This window comes from Zonotrichia albicollis, chromosome 9 (genome assembly GCF_047830755.1).
Source record: "Zonotrichia albicollis isolate bZonAlb1 chromosome 9, bZonAlb1.hap1, whole genome shotgun sequence".
Lineage (NCBI taxonomy): Eukaryota > Metazoa > Chordata > Aves > Passeriformes > Passerellidae > Zonotrichia > Zonotrichia albicollis.
This window is the reverse complement of record NC_133827.1, coordinates 33,300,314-33,314,399: the sequence shown is the minus strand read 5'-3', so window position 1 is coordinate 33,314,399 and position 14,086 is coordinate 33,300,314. Positions and strand designations below refer to the sequence as shown.

Sequence of the window (14,086 nt, the reverse complement as noted above, 5' to 3'; positions counted from 1 at the left end):
GCACCCAGTGCCAGCAGCGCTGGGGACTGGGTGGCCACAGGACAGTGGGGGGTGGCCCTGAGCATCCCTTCCTTGATGGCCTTGGCTGGAAAAGGATGGAGGCGGGTCCCCATGCCCCCCTGACAGTGTCTGCCCTGGCAGCTCAAGTGGAAGCGCTTGCTGGATCGCATCTTCCATGACAGCTTCTCGGAGGAGGAGGAGGTGGTGCTGCTGGCCAACGACTACATGCACAAGGTGTCCAACCTCATCCGTGTGACACCCAGCAGGTGAGGGGGGCTGGCACCCCCTGTGCCCCTGGCACCTTTCCCAGCCTGGCAGGGGGCACAGGACAGCTGTGCCTGGACCCTCCCACCATCACTCTTCTCCTGGTGCAGGAAGGCCGGGCTGGGCACAGGAAATCTGGGAAAGCTTGTGGGAAAGGCTCTGTTGTGAGCCCCACAGCATCCTGGTCATGCCTGGACACCTGCTGAGCCACCCACACCAGAGGTCACCAGACTCATGGCACCTCAGGGAGGGACGTGGTGCCGGCCTGTCCCTGTGCGCCACCAGCCATGGCCCCTGTGTCCCCAAGCAGGGGTGTCCCCATCCTGGCACATGGTCCCACTGTCCCTGTGCCCGGGGATGTGCTGAGGGCCGCCCCTGTCCCTGTCCCAGGATCCTTCACAACTACATGCTGTGGCGCATCGTGGTGGTGCTGAGCGAGCACCTCTCCACCCCCTTCCGCGATGCCATCCACGAGCTCTCCAAGGAGATGGAGGGCAATGAGAAGCAGCTGGAGCCGGGTAAGATCTGCCTGAGCCAGGCCAACAAGCACTTTGGAATGGCCCTGGGAGCTCTCTTCGCTGACATGGGGGGGCTCAAACTTGCCTACTAGGTGAGTGTCCCCCCACCCTGGGTGCTACAGCCATGGGCAGCTGCTTATGCCATCCCTCTTGAGGGGGAGATGCCCCAAACCCTCCTTACAACCTGCAGCAAGGAGTGGTCAGGATCCTGATTGCTGCTTGCTGGGGGCTTGGGGGGGGTTTGGGGGAGTACCCAGGCCATGCTATCCAGGCATCCCTTGTTCTCCAGGCCTACCAGAAGTGGGTGAGGGAGCATGGCCCCGAGCACCCCCTGCACCACATGAAGTACACACACGACCAGCTCTTCTTCATCGCCTTTGCCCAGGTGAGCCCCTGTCTTCCTCACATGTAACAGCTATTGGGGCAGGAGGGTCACATTGTGTGGGGCCAGTAGCCCAAAGGGATGAGGAGAGAGGCCTGCAGGACCCAGAGCCAATGGCCAGGAGCTGGGCTCGGCTGCATCATCAGGTCCTGGGCTCAGCGTACAGAGCTCAGCCCTGAAGGATCACCCCACACTCTCCTTTTGTTCCCGTGGACCCTACAATAATAAATTAGTGTGTCCCTCATGACTTCCAGAGCATCAGAGTGAAAAACACACTCAATCCCAAAATTCTAGGAAAAGCTAGAGCCAGGCAGCTTACAGTGAAGGCAGGTGGAGGACTTCACAGTCTCCAAGGGGCTGCCCCATGCCATAAGCCTCCCCTGCACGGTGCCCTCCCCATGCCAGCCCCTGTCCATGCACCAGCCCTGCCTGGGGGGGCACAGCGGCGCAGCCAGGCCGGGCGATGCTGGCCTGCCTGGGAGCGCAGGCACACGGACACTGCTGTATTTTCCGCTGCTGCTCCTGGTCAATAAAGCGCTGGATATGCTGGGTGGCTGCCAGGGGCCATGGCCAGGGGATGGGAGCAGTGGCAGCACCCCCAGCCCTGCCCACATGGCACAGGCACCCCCACTCCATGAACACGCCTGTCCCACCAGAGTCACACTGTGTGTTTATTTAACCCCCACTGCCCGGGATTCAGTGTCCCCATGGCTGCTGCATCCAGAGCAGCGATGCTTCAGAAAGCTGCCTGCAGATGCTACACAGTGGGGAGGGAGGGGAACGTGAGTGTGTCCATGGGGTGCCCTAGGGCATCAGCGGAAGAGGGGCAGAAGGAGGGCAGGCAGGAGCAGGGCCAGGGGGCTGCCGCGGATGCCGGGGCCGGAGTTCCGCTGGCGGCAGTCAGTGTAGGGCTCGATGCAGGCGGCGTAGGCCATGGCATGGGCTACATAGGTCTGCTCCTGCACCCCGTGGAAGAGGTGGGCCATGGGGCCCTTGGCCAGGATGGCCACGTCCTCACCACCATGGGTCTCTGACTCCAGTGGCACAGCCGCCTGTGGCTGGTAATCGAAGTGCACTGTGGAGGGGAGAGAAGGAGGTGAGGAGGGGCAATGATGGCCCCCAGCTCCACCCCACCACCCAAGCCATGGCCTCTGTGTCCTCACTGGCTGTTTCTGGGTCCACGTTGGGCCGGTCAGGGCCGGGGTATCCTGGCCCATTCCCGTAGAGGATCGATGTGTAGTTCTTCCTGTCCCTGGCTTCTGTAGGCGCCAGACCTGGAGAAAGGGCAATGGAAGAGAAGAAGGAGGAGGATCAGCCAAGGAGCACCCATATCACCCCTCTGGCCACAGTCAGGGTGGCACAGGGCTGGTAGTACCCAGGACAGGGCAAAGCCGCACCAAAGATGGAGGAGCCACGCAGGGTGTAGCCCCCAAAGGTGAAGACGTGTGAGTGGTCAGCGGTGACGACGGTGAGGGTGTCATCCTCGTCTGTCATGGTGCCTGCCCGCTCGATGGCCCAGTCAAACTCCACTGCCTCCGTCAGTGCCTTGTGGGGTGAACCTTCATGGTGGCCACGGTCGATTCTGCCACCTGCAGATGGGCACCCATGATGGGCTGGGGATCTCCTACACCTACCCTACAGCCCCCTCTCACTGGCCCCGGGGACATGAGCCCCAACTTATCTTCCACAAAGAGGTAGAAGCCATTGGGGTTCCTGCTCAGGACGGAGATGGCTGCCTCTGTCATCTCGGTGAGTGATGGGTCCAGGGTGGTGTTACGCACCAAGTTGTACTTTGTGTCCACGGGTTCAAAGAGACCTGTGAGGGAATGTGTTGGGGACAGCATCAGTGCCTGAGTGTCCCAGCGCCTCTTGGGTCCTGGCACAGGGGTCATTTGTTACCCATCAAATAATGCACGTTGGGGTCAGCAGCAGCTGCCAGCATCTCTGTCCTGTTCCAGACATAGCGGGCACCCTGTGGGCAGATCCCCCGGGGGTTAGTGGGTGCCTGTCCCTGTGCCAGGGCCAGTGGGCAGAGGGGCGTCCCTGACGCGTCACGCACCGGCCGTGCCTGCAGCCACATGTCGATGAGGTTGTTGCCATCCTCGCGTATCCCATCCTGGCTGCTGTCGGCGGGGTACTCAGGGTCCGGTGTCCCCGCGGGGGTCATGTATTTCCGACCACCACCCAGGATCACCTGGAGGGGATGAGGTGGACAAAGTGTTGTTAGTGGGGGTGCCCTGAGAGGGGTCTGTCCCTGCTCTCCTCCTCCCGCATGCGGTGCTCACGTTGATGTCGACGTTGTGGACCAGCTGCCAGGCGATGTCCTTGCAGCCCTGCTGCCGCGCCTCCTGGGGCATGCTGGCGTCCGCGTACCAGTTCCTGTCCACCACGTGTGCGTAGGTTCCCGAGGGTGATGCGTGCTGCACCCGCGTTGTGGTCACAATGCCCACTGCCTTCCCTGCCAAACCCTGCTCATCAAGCCCCACAGAGGGCAACACAGGGTCCCACCACCAAGCTATGGGATCCCCCCTGCAGGGGAAAGCCCCCGGTGTGCACCCCTTGTTCCCCACGGCTCCCCCCAGGCCTGCATCCCCCGTTACCAGCTCTGCGGGCTCGCTCCATCACTGAGATCACCTCGTTGCCAAATGTGGTGCTGCACTCTCCGTAGCGGGCGGCCGCACTCACCCCAATGGTCTTGTAGTTGCCCTTCACCCCACAGAGATAGGCTGTGCCTGTCCCCGCGCTGTCAGGGACATGTCTGTCCACATTGTAGGTCTGCCAAGGATAGAAGGAGGGGTCTCCAGTAGGGTCTCCTTGCAGTACCCTGTGCCACACTACTTCATTCACACATGAACACATGTGGCATGGGGAGGGATCCCAAACACAACATACGTGCAGCTCTGGGCTGCCAGGGCTGCACATATGGGATAACCATGGTCCCATGCCCAGGACCACAACGCCCCATTTCCAGCATGCTGGAATTTACCTTAGACAGAGCCATGTAGGGGAAAGCATCCAGAGCAAGAGGGGTCTCAGGGCCGAGCTTCCCCTGTTGCTGTGCCTTGAGGATGCGGGTGGCTGTGATGGTGGAGACCCCGAATCCTGGGCAGAAAGAGGGTCCTGGTCACCCTCTGGACCAGGTGCCCTGCACACATCCCACTCAGCAGAGTACTGGCCATGTCAGCCTGCTTGCTGGGGTGCCAGCTGGACTCACCATCCCCAAGAAAAATGATGAGGTTTTTGGCTTTGTGTATCCTTGGCTGGATATTGAAGGAGGCTTCGATGGCTGCAGCTGCCTGCCTGTACCAGAAGGATGGATTCTCCTCCTCCGCTGGGACAGTGCAAACACCCATCAGTGCCAGCACAAGAGCACCTGCATCCCTGGGGCACCCCTGAGGGGTACCCAGAGCCCAGGGATACTTGTTCCCTGAGCACTCCCATGGTGGGGCCTTCTCTCACAAGCACCAGGTGGTTTGGGGCTGTTTGGGGTGGGGAGAGACCGTGCAGGATTGCACTGACTGCCTGGCCCCAGGGCCCTGGGGCAGGGAACAAGGGGGAACAGCAAAACCAGACATGATGGGGAGTTATCTGGTGAGGGGGACAGAGCTAAACCCATGGTAGGGAGCGGTGTTAGAGGATACAGGCGCTTCTCCCAGAGCAGCCCCCAGCACAGAAGCAAGTGAAAATCTGGGGGAAAAGTGGTGCCCAAGAAGGGCAGGGGTGACAAAGCCCCATTGATTCTTGTCCAGCTGGGCAGCCCCAGCTCCCCTCCCCAGGCCCTCCTTGTGGCCAGCCAGGCTGACACCCTGCTTCCCTGGGCACCCACCGCAGCCAGCCGGGCCCCAGCCCCGTCCTTGTGCCCACCTGGAATGACAGCGGCGCCGAGCCCTGCGCAGAGGCAGAGGCTGAGGGATGCCAGGAGCTGCATGCTGAGATCTGACAGGCCAACGCTGCTGGCAGTGTCTGTAAATCCAGCAGCTGTGGGAGGGACTTTGGACAGGGATCAGCCCTAGCAGGGTGTGTGGAGGGGTGTGTCACCACATCTCTGTCGAGTGCAAAGGCCACGGCTTGGGCTCGGGTCACCTCCTTGGCACAAGGCCCTGTGCCTGCTGGGCACACAAGGGCTTGGGGCACAGACGGATGCAGGGACAAGAGGAAGTGCAGTGATAGCATTAAATCCTGCCCTGGGCACCCTGGCTGTGATGCCACGCAGGGCAATGCCCTGTCCGAGGCTGCCATGGGCAACTCTCAGCTGGGATAACGGTGGGGATGGGGAGCACCTGGGGTCACTCGTGCACTGAGCACCCTGCTCTCTTCCCAGGCATCCATGGGCAATAAATCCTTGGATGTGGAACTACAACTCTGCTCCTTGCTCAGCCCTTGATAGGAATGTACCAACCCTTGTGTACAGTGCTCCAACCAGGCAAAGCTGGGCAGGACATTGCCTCTCCTCACCCTCATTTCATCACCTCCTGCACCCCAGTGCCTGCAGTGCTGGTCCCAGGGTAGAGCCAGGAGGCACAGCCAGCTGGGGGCAGGCACAGGGCAGCACCTCAGGAGGTGACGGCCACTGAGAACTTTTGCAGGGCAGATGGAGACAAGCAACCTGTGTTTATTGCATCCCTTGGTCCTGCCCACAGTGGGACTCAGCCAGAGCCTCTCAGTGCCTCCCTGTGAGGGCTGCCATGCAGAGGCCCAGGAGGGCCAGCAGGGGCTGTGGGGAGCACCGTGGGCCATGGGAGGCCCTGCGGTTTGCCATGCACCCGGGCTCTGTGGCATAGGGCTCGAGGCAGGCGGCGTAGGCCATGGCGTGGGCGATGTAGTGCTGCTCCTGCACCCCGTGGAACAGGTGGGCCATGGGGCCCTGGGCCAGCACCACCACGTCTTCCCCACTGTGAGTCTCTGTCTCCAGGGGCACAGCTGCCTGCTGTCTGTAGTCCTTGTCCTCTGCAGGGGGAAGAGGAGAAATGAGGCTGGGGTCTGTCTTGCTGACATGTCACGGGGCTGGGGGACAGCTCCCATCACTCCTGCACCAGCCTGATTTCTGCAGTGGGGTGACTCCTGAGCCTCACAGTGGCACCAGGACCCTGTGTGGCATCCATGGCCATGCCAGTGTGATACTGTCCCCAGCCACTGTGTGCCTCCACCAAATCCCCATCAGACTCACTGGGAATCTGTCCCCAGCCACCCCATGGCTCTGCCACCTCCCCAGCAGACTGGTACCTGCAGCAGGGAGGCTGGCAGCTGGACGGGCCCCATCACGGATGCTGTAGCCAGGACCGTTGCCATAGAGGATGCTGGTGTAGGCTCGCTTGTCCTTGGCTTTCTTGGGGGCCAGCCCTGGCACAGGGAAGGACATTGTCACCCCCTGTCCCAGCTGGGTACCCTCCCCAGCTCCCTGCCTGGGCAAGCTCAACCTCCCTTTGGAGCAACAGGGTGAGGTGGAAAGAGGGATGCTCACTGCCCCTCTCCAGGACCCACCAAAGATGGAGTTGCCTCGTGGTGTGCTGCCCCCAAAAGTGAAGACATGAGAGTGATCGGCCGTTACCACGGTCAGGGTGTCAGCAGGGGATGTGAGCTCTCCTGCCCGTGCCACCGCCCGGTCCAGCATCACGGCCTCCATCAGCGCCTGCTTGGCTCGGCCACTGTGGTGGCCATGGTCGATTCTGCCACCTGCACAGGGAATGTGGCTGTCACCCTCTCCCTGGTCCCCTTGCATGGCCACCTACTCCCAGGACCTACATCCCACCTCAGCCCCAGCCACACTGCCCGCCTGGAGCTACTCATCTTCCACAAAGAGGAAGAAGCCCTTGGGGTTCCTGCGCAGGATGCTGATGGCCTTTTCTGTCATCTCCACGATGGAGGGGTCTGTGGATGTGTTGCGGTTCAGCTCATACTTCATGTCCTTGGGCTCGAAGAGGCCTGGGGGAGGAGGGTGAGGGGGTCCATGCCGGGGCTGCTTTGTGCCTCTGCTGACATGTCCAGAAAGGGGAGGAAGAAGCATTGCCACTGGTGCAGCCAGTGATGCTCCTACCCATAAGGTGGCTCACAGAGTCGTCTTTGACCGCATCCAGGCCCTTCTTGTCCCAGACATAGTGGGCACCCTGCCAGCAAGAGCAGAACCAGTGCCAATGACACACACCCTGTGCCCAGGGTTCCATCTCCTCTTCCCCCACACACTACCTGCTTGGCACTCAGCCACTCAGCAATCAAGTCCCGACCGTCCTTCCTGGTGCCATTTTGATCCGGGTCCTCTGGATACTCAGGGTCTGGAGTGTGCCTGGGGGTCATGTACATCCTCCCGCCGCCCAGGATCACCTGCAGGGAGCTCAGCAGACCCTCCCAGTGTTCCACGGCCCCTCCCTCCCGCTCCCGCTCCCCAGCTCACATTGATGTCAGTGTTGTGCACCAGCTGGTAGGCGATGTCCTTGCAGCCGTCCTGCAGGGCCTCCCTGGGCATGTTGGCGTCAGCGTACCAGCTCCGGCTGGCCGAGTGCGCGTAGGCTGCCCCGGGGGACGCGTGCTGCACCCGCGTGGTCGTCACGATGCCCACAGACTTGCCTGCAGCGTGGCCAAGGGTTTACACGGAGCCCATCCAGCCCTGCACGGCACTGGATGGCCGTGCCCGGCTTTCCAACAGGGTTTCCTGCTGTCCCATACCTGCCAGCCTGGCCCGGTGCAGGACAGAGTCCACCTCGTTGCCAAAGGTGGTGTGGCATTTCCCATAGACGGCTGCCCCACTCAGGCCCAGGGTCTTGGCGTTGGCCTTCACCCCACAGAGGTAGGCGGTGCCCGTGCCAGCGCTGTCGGGCACCTGCCGGTCGATGGTGTAGGTCTGGAAGCAGATGGGTGCAGTGGGGTTTCAAGCAGGGGCAGCAGGAGTGTCCCCCCAGCCCTGCCCCACTCACCTTGGCCAGGGCTACATGGGGAAAGGTCTCCATGGTCAAGACGCTCTCCTCGCCCGAGCCACCGGCCAGCTGCCCCTTGTAGATCCGAGCTGCTGACATGGTGGACAGCCCCATGCCTGTGGCCATGTCTGAGTCACTGGGGGGCAGTGGCTGGACCAGGGACAGCCCTGCCCTCCCCAGGCACTGCCTGAGGGCTTGCCCCAGCCCCATCTTCTCATCAGCCACATCCCCTGGCTGCTGGGGAGCTGCAGGGCCTGGCAGTGACCCGGGGCACTCACCGTCACCCATGAAGAGGATGATGTTTTTGGCCCGCTGTGCTGCTGGCTGCAAAGCCAGGGCCAACTCCAGCCTCCTCCTGGCACCTTTATTCCAGTAGCCCGGGGTCTTCTCAGCATCTGGAGGTGAGAACAGAGCTGGGAGCCTCCAGGTGCACCCCTGGGATGTCCAGCATGCCCATCTCTACGCGATGTGAATTTAGCTGCTATAAGCCCACCCCACGGAGGACCAGGAAGCCCCAGGAGATCAGCATGACTTTTCAGACCAGCACTGCTCAGAAACTACCTGCAGAAAGGAAACTGAGGCACAGTTTGGCAGGGAAGTCGCTTGTACCTCTTGGCAGAGTGGATGAGGAGCCTGAGGATCAGCCACAGCAAGTGTGCAATGGCTGGGTAACCACGGCTGGCTGTGGCTATTGGGCCACTTTATCCAAAGTCAGGAATGGGGGTTGGGAGCAGCACGGACGGGGCAGGGGGGGAGCAGAGCCTGCTCTGGGGGGAAGCTGAGACCAACCCATTCAAAGGTTGTGGTCTCAGAGCACCCTGAGGTGGCAGTGAGGGTTCCCGTTTGCTGGCATCCCAAGGGGAGGTGACATGGTCCCTGGAGATCCCCCAGGAAGTGACACCAGCCCCAGCATCCCCCACCAGAGGTTCTTACCCCACTGTCCCACGCGTCCCCGGTCACCAGAGGCTGCAGCAGCGAGCTGGGCAAGGAGGCAGAAGAGAAGGCAGGTTCCAGAGGAAAGCAGCCGCCCCATGCTGCCCACCAGCTCCTCCTGGAATGCTGCCCTAGTCCAGGCCCAGGGACGGCCCTTTATGGCTCTTCCCTGTCCCCTGAGATGATGAGCTGATAACATTCACCGGCTATCTCCCAGCTCTCTCAGGGCCCTCCCAATGCCAGCGCCCCACCCTGGGGCCATCCCTGCCCCCACCAGCAAGGCAGGACCTCCAGCCTGTCCCTGAGGACCAGGGCACCTCTGGGCCCCAGCTCCCATGGGGGCGGCTGCTGGGGGACCCTGGGGAGTGGGAGGGAGAGCACAGGGCAAAGGGCTGTTTTTGCAGACAGGCTGAGCTGGGCCAGGCTGGATTTGTCTGGTTTCTCCTGAGACAAACCCGAGGAGGGGGACACTGGGCTGAGGGGTAGGGAGTGGACATACTGGCTTTGGTGTCAGTGTTCTCTGGTTCCCTCTCCCAGCCAGTCACACGCTGCCTACCAGTTCCTGGGACAGCTGGTGCCTGACATGCTGGGCGCCCTGGGGCAGCCCATGCCAGCACACTGCACAGTGGGGTACATTCTGTGGGCAGGAACAGCCCCTGTCACCAGCATCAGGTGACATCGCCCCTGATTGCACCAGGCCATCTGGAAGGACACTGCATGAGCACAAGTCCTGGGGACTACAGGTGTCACTGATGGCTTCACCAGCTCCTAGGAAGTGTGCTGTGCCCAGCCCTGATCCCCCATCCTGACCCAGGCAGTCGAGGTTTGGCCAGCTCCCGGCTCCCACAGATGGCTGATGTGCTGGTGCTGGCCATGGCTGTCACCACTGATGGGGCAGAGGGATGCAGGGCTCCCTGCCTGCCTGGCACAATGGATCCATTCCTTCTTGTCAGATGTCAATCCCTTCACCAGACACTTCTTGTGATGGTGTGGAGGTTGCCAGAGCAGCCCATGCCCCCAACACATGCTCAGAGTGTGGGTGGGGGACATGGGGACAGAGCAGGCAGAGGTGGCTGGAGACAGCAGAGGTCAGTTGGTCAGTGAGGCACTGGATGCAAGGACATGGTGCCATAGGGTGCCTGAGCAGGGTTAGGCTGGAGGCCAAGGTGTGAGGGACTGGAGCAGACACACAGGAACTCCTGATGAAGTCAGAGGGACTGAGGGAATACCTGCAGGATCAGGAGCTGGGAACACCTGCCCTGATGTCACATCTTCTGGCCAAGCATATCTGAGGCTGGGACAGGCAGTGAGGCCAAATTCCATAATGCCTGGGAAGTGGCAGGCATGGGAAGGCAGGGGGCTGCCCAGAGGTGAATTACTGCTGGGAACATGGAGGGAACAAAATAAAACCTGCACGAGCTCCACACACAGCTGCTGACCCGGTTTTTATTACATGACACACAACCCTGCAAGAAATCCTCCTGCACGGCCCCATGGCTGCATCCCCCTGTGTCCACATCCCACCTGGGATGGTGGAGCCAGCCCCTCTCTGCTCCTGGGGACACATATCCCCTCTCTCAGCCCTCACCACGGGCACTGAATCTGCAGATGGACACCACTGCCTTAAAAAAAACATTAAGAAAGCATCATGCTAAAAATACCCAAGAGTAGAAATGTTCTGCCTGGGGCAGGCTCAAGCCCTGAGCCCGGCCCCCAGGCAGAGTTAAAATCCAAACCAGAAATAAAACCACAATGGTTTTAAAACTCAAAACCCCAAAGTCCTTGTGGGTCCCTTCTGCCTCCAGCAGGTGCTGGAGCGGGGCCTGGGAGGTGAGGGAGCATCAGCAGTGGGGAGCACACAGAGCCAGGGCTCTCACTTGTCCAAGCTTGGCCTCTTGAGCAGGGCACTGTACTTGAGGGGGCCACCATCTGCCATCAGCACCACCTCCACCAGCGTGAAAATGGTGATCACCTTCATCACGGGAGAGAAAGAGAGAAAAGAGGGTTTTCAGGCAGCCTGGAATCACACCAAGATTTGCTTAAAGCTGCATTGGCTTTTGCTGCCTCCATCAGTTCACCCATGAGGAACCAAGAATTAGGACAGGATGGATTCAGACAGCTCTGCTGGGGTCCAGGATGCTCCTAGGGCTGGAGACAGCATCCTCAAGGGCAACACCACGAACTCTGACACCACCCAGGGCATCCAAGCCAACCTGAATGAGCCTCCCAAAACATCCTCACTTATCCCAGCATGATCATGCCCCACTCTTGCTCTCCACACAGTCTGGGAAGAATTGTGGGCATTTGTATCCTTGGCTTTGGGTCCCAATCTCCCCTCAAGGCCACCCGTGCCTCCCCTCTCCAGCCACAGAATCACATCATCCCTTAATGGAGCTTGGCCAAGAGCCAAGGCTGAGCTGTGCTGAGAAGGGCTTCCACATGACATTAAGCATTTCCTCAGCATCCCACGAGGAAGGAACAATGTGCCTGTGCTCCCACAGGGAGAGGAGACCCAGGAAGGGAGCACAATAGATAAGAGAGATGCAAGGGAACGAAGACCCCAGAAAATCAATCCCTCCTGTTCAGGAACTGCACTGCTGCTGCCATCTCCCTGCTCCTTTGAGCCCAGCTCTTGCTGTGATTGATGGATTGGAAAGTATTGATCTGCTCTGTCCTTGAGGCACAGTTAAGGGGCTGGCTGGGACATTGGGAAGGGCTGTCCTGGGGTCATGCACAGGCATTTGGGGACTCTGCTTGCTGGAGCCAGTTCTCTGTGCTGTAGCAGGGCTCACTGGGGCCATCTGCTCAGGGCTGGCCCCACCAGAAGCAGGCTCAGAGGTACTGGTGTAACCTTGCCAAACCCTTCCCAGCTCATCCAGCATCAGCTGCTCCAGATTGATCATTCAGACAAGGAAAATCTCATTGAGACTTAAATGTACCGAAGTGGCCAGTGAGGAGCAACCTGCAGGAAAATCCTATCCCAACTGACTGCCAGAGAGCTGTGAGTTACTGAGTATCAGCTCCTGCCTGCCCCAGCTAGCTGCAGTGCAGGGGGTGGTGTTCAGGGGAAAGCCCCCACATATGGGGGAGCCAAAGGGGGAGAATCAGGGTTCTCCCTTGCAATCCTGCATTATCCCTTTGCTGAACTGCTGTGAAACAGCACAATTTCACATCAAATCCTCTGAGTCTTAGATCCACTTATTACTCCACCCCTGAGTGAGGCCCTGGTCATCTCCTGGAGATCAGAGAGAAATGGGGGCAACATCTGCCCTCTATGGCAGGGCCAAACAACAGCCCAGACCCCAGCACACCTCCTCACTTACAGCCTTCCCTGATGCTCCCACTGCCTGGCCAGGCTCAGCTAAACCAGGAAGCAGAGACCAAGGGCTGGGGACAGCTGGGGAGCTGGCGTGCTGTGGGGTGTCCATGTGACATCTACCAGAGTTCAGCATGGCTCAGTGGAATCTGGCTCATCCCAGGGCTAGAGATTTGTAAACTCAAGGATATGCTGGCTTGGAGGACAGCTCAGAGTCTGATCCCATGGGAGAGCTCCAGTGTTTTCTTAGGAGGTGTGGAAGGTTTGTGGAGGAGTTTCCTCTACCAACTGTTTTCTTAACCAAAACGGGCCCTGCTCACACTGAGGCATCATTTTTCATCAGTTCCCTGCTAGGGTGTAAGTGATCCCTGCTCCTGTAGGAAAGGGGGAACTGAGGCCACTCCAGGCTACATCCTCAGGGCTTCTCTGAGCCAAGCTGAGAGAGGAAAGCTCAGCTTCAAAGGGAGGGAGGCCTGCAGAAATGTTTGCAGAGCCAGATCCAGCTCTGATCACAACATCCACCCTGGGAAGGGAAGGACTCTCCAGCACACGCATCACCCCAGCTGGGAGTGTCAGCCCACTCTGTGTCAGGAAACCTGAGTGGGCAAGGATGGGATGTGCTGGGCTTGGATGGAACTGGGGCTCAAGGGCAGAGCCCCTGGAGCAGTGCAGGGAGAGGCTGGGATTCAGCCCTTCAGACAGAGATAGCAGCAGTCAACACAGCTGGGGTTTTACAGCCATGCCAGACAAAAGCTGGCAAAGAAGCACCACTTAATCAAGCCAGACAAATGTGATTGCTCCCTTTGATTGAGTTACCAAGTTAATAGATGACAGGGACACAAGAGAGAGATTTCTAGATGCTGTTAAGCCTTTTGAGATTGCATCTCAGGAAGTCTGATTTAAAAAAATTCTCCTAATTGAGGCTAAACCCTGTCACAGGGATGGAAACCCCAAGAAAAAGCCATGTCAGGGGCAAAGAGTGCCAGGATGGGGGAAGGGTCTAGACAAGAGCTGCCTTAAGGCTGATCTTACTTAGCATCTTAATTGATGATCTGGAAGGAGGAAGTAAACAGCATGTTAATTCAATTCCTGGAAAAACCTGAACTGGGAGGCAGGGCACACAGCAGGCAGGGCAAAGACTGAAGGCTGTGGAGGGGTCAGATTGTGAGGGCAGTGATGGGACTGGAATGGATGGCACAGGAGGCTGAGGTTGAAGCTGGGCTCACTGGGAAGGGGACACAGCAGGACTGACACCCTGCGAGGCAAGTGCTGCCTCTCAGACCTGTCCCTGCAGACATCACAGCACCCACATGTTGCCCGCAGCCTCCCTGGTGTTGTGAGCCTGTCCCATGCTGTGGAGGTCTTACCTGGGGCACAGATTCCCCCTCCAGCTCCTCTGGCTCCCACAGGAGTGTCAGCTCTGGCTTCTTCCCTGCCTTCTGGTAGCGGAAGTCCACCAAGGGCAGCGCCTGCAGGCAGGGAGGGTGTTGGGAACACGCCCCCCCAGCTCTCCCCCAGCTCCCCTGTGGATGGAGCTGAGGCTGCTTCTGCCCAGCACAGCCCAGCTGCCTCTGCAGCTCTTCAGCAACTGGGATGCAGCAGCCTGTGAGCCTGAGCCTAGCACGTAAATCAGGGGCTGCTGCCATACACTACCAGCCCATATATCATGCTCTATGTCCTGTTAAAGATGTCATTGCCAGACATATAACCAGGTTATTAAGAGAGGATGCTGTCACCAAGTGCAGGTGCTGGCCCACAGCACTGC

At 59.7% G+C, this 14,086-nt stretch overlaps 4 protein-coding genes across 6 annotated transcripts in view; 1 reads left to right on the top strand and 3 right to left on the bottom strand.

The window, feature by feature from the left end:
• Positions 1-117: 117 nt before the first annotated feature.
• Positions 118-874, top strand: LOC141730049 (endothelin-converting enzyme-like 1). Its single transcript, XM_074546692.1, has 2 exons — positions 118-266; positions 655-874. The coding sequence occupies exons 1-2, from the start codon at positions 226-228 to the stop codon at positions 872-874; spliced, it is 261 nt and encodes an 86-aa protein (XP_074402793.1). The 5' UTR covers positions 118-225.
• Positions 875-1,018: 144 nt separating this feature from the next.
• LOC141730156 (intestinal-type alkaline phosphatase-like) lies at positions 1,019-5,408 on the bottom strand. Its single transcript, XM_074547300.1, has 11 exons — positions 5,029-5,408; positions 4,379-4,495; positions 4,151-4,266; positions 3,765-3,939; positions 3,450-3,622; positions 3,224-3,358; positions 3,064-3,136; positions 2,848-2,980; positions 2,562-2,755; positions 2,328-2,438; positions 1,019-2,239 (listed from the first exon to the last, which is right to left on the bottom strand). The coding sequence occupies exons 1-11, from the start codon at positions 5,090-5,092 to the stop codon at positions 1,977-1,979; spliced, it is 1,554 nt and encodes a 517-aa protein (XP_074403401.1). The 5' UTR covers positions 5,093-5,408; the 3' UTR covers positions 1,019-1,976.
• Positions 5,409-5,696: 288 nt separating this feature from the next.
• Positions 5,697-10,277, bottom strand: LOC102066122 (intestinal-type alkaline phosphatase). Its single transcript, XM_074547299.1, has 11 exons — positions 9,006-10,277; positions 8,351-8,467; positions 8,073-8,188; positions 7,825-7,999; positions 7,553-7,725; positions 7,348-7,482; positions 7,199-7,268; positions 6,954-7,086; positions 6,646-6,839; positions 6,388-6,504; positions 5,697-6,111 (listed from the first exon to the last, which is right to left on the bottom strand). Exons 1-11 carry the CDS (start codon positions 9,202-9,204, stop codon positions 5,825-5,827), a joined length of 1,716 nt encoding a protein of 571 aa, XP_074403400.1. The 5' UTR covers positions 9,205-10,277; the 3' UTR covers positions 5,697-5,824.
• Positions 10,278-10,463: 186 nt separating this feature from the next.
• The window catches only part of DIS3L2 (DIS3 like 3'-5' exoribonuclease 2), a 179,644-nt gene continuing 176,021 nt past the window's right edge, over positions 10,464-14,086 (bottom strand). The window contains exons 21-22 of one of the 3 annotated variants that reach the window (XM_074547292.1): positions 13,689-13,790; positions 10,464-10,977 (exon numbers count right to left, since the gene is read on the bottom strand). In XM_074547292.1, the coding sequence (XP_074403393.1) occupies positions 10,879-10,977; positions 13,689-13,790 (201 nt within the window). In that variant the 3' untranslated portion in view covers positions 10,464-10,878. The remainder of the gene's footprint in view (positions 10,978-13,688; positions 13,791-14,086) is intronic. The other 2 variants (XM_074547291.1, XM_074547293.1) reach the window with 2 other exon arrangements.

Bases quoted from the DNA above. Each gene is read 5' to 3' on its own strand.
- LOC102066122 (XM_074547299.1), bottom strand. From the start codon at position 9,204: ATGTTATCAGCTCATCATCTCAGGGGACAGGGAAGAGCCATAAAGGGC. The intron at 8,468-9,005 runs GTAAGAACCTCT...TCTCACCTCCAG, and splicing joins GGGACGCGTGGGACAGTGGG to ATGCTGAGAAGACCCCGGGC. The intron at 6,840-6,953 runs AGATGAGTAGCT...CATTCCCTGTGC, and splicing joins GGCTTCTTCCTCTTTGTGGA to AGGTGGCAGAATCGACCATG.
- LOC141730049 (XM_074546692.1), top strand. From the start codon at position 226: ATGCACAAGGTGTCCAACCTCATCCGTGTGACACCCAGCAG. The intron at 267-654 runs GTGAGGGGGGCT...TCCCTGTCCCAG, and splicing joins ATCCGTGTGACACCCAGCAG to GATCCTTCACAACTACATGC.
- LOC141730156 (XM_074547300.1), bottom strand. From the start codon at position 5,092: ATGCAGCTCCTGGCATCCCTCAGCCTCTGCCTCTGCGCAGGGCTCGGC. The intron at 2,756-2,847 runs AGATAAGTTGGG...GTGCCCATCTGC, and splicing joins GGCTTCTACCTCTTTGTGGA to AGGTGGCAGAATCGACCGTG. The intron at 2,240-2,327 runs GTGAGGACACAG...TCCCCTCCACAG, and splicing joins CGTGGACCCAGAAACAGCCA to TGCACTTCGATTACCAGCCA.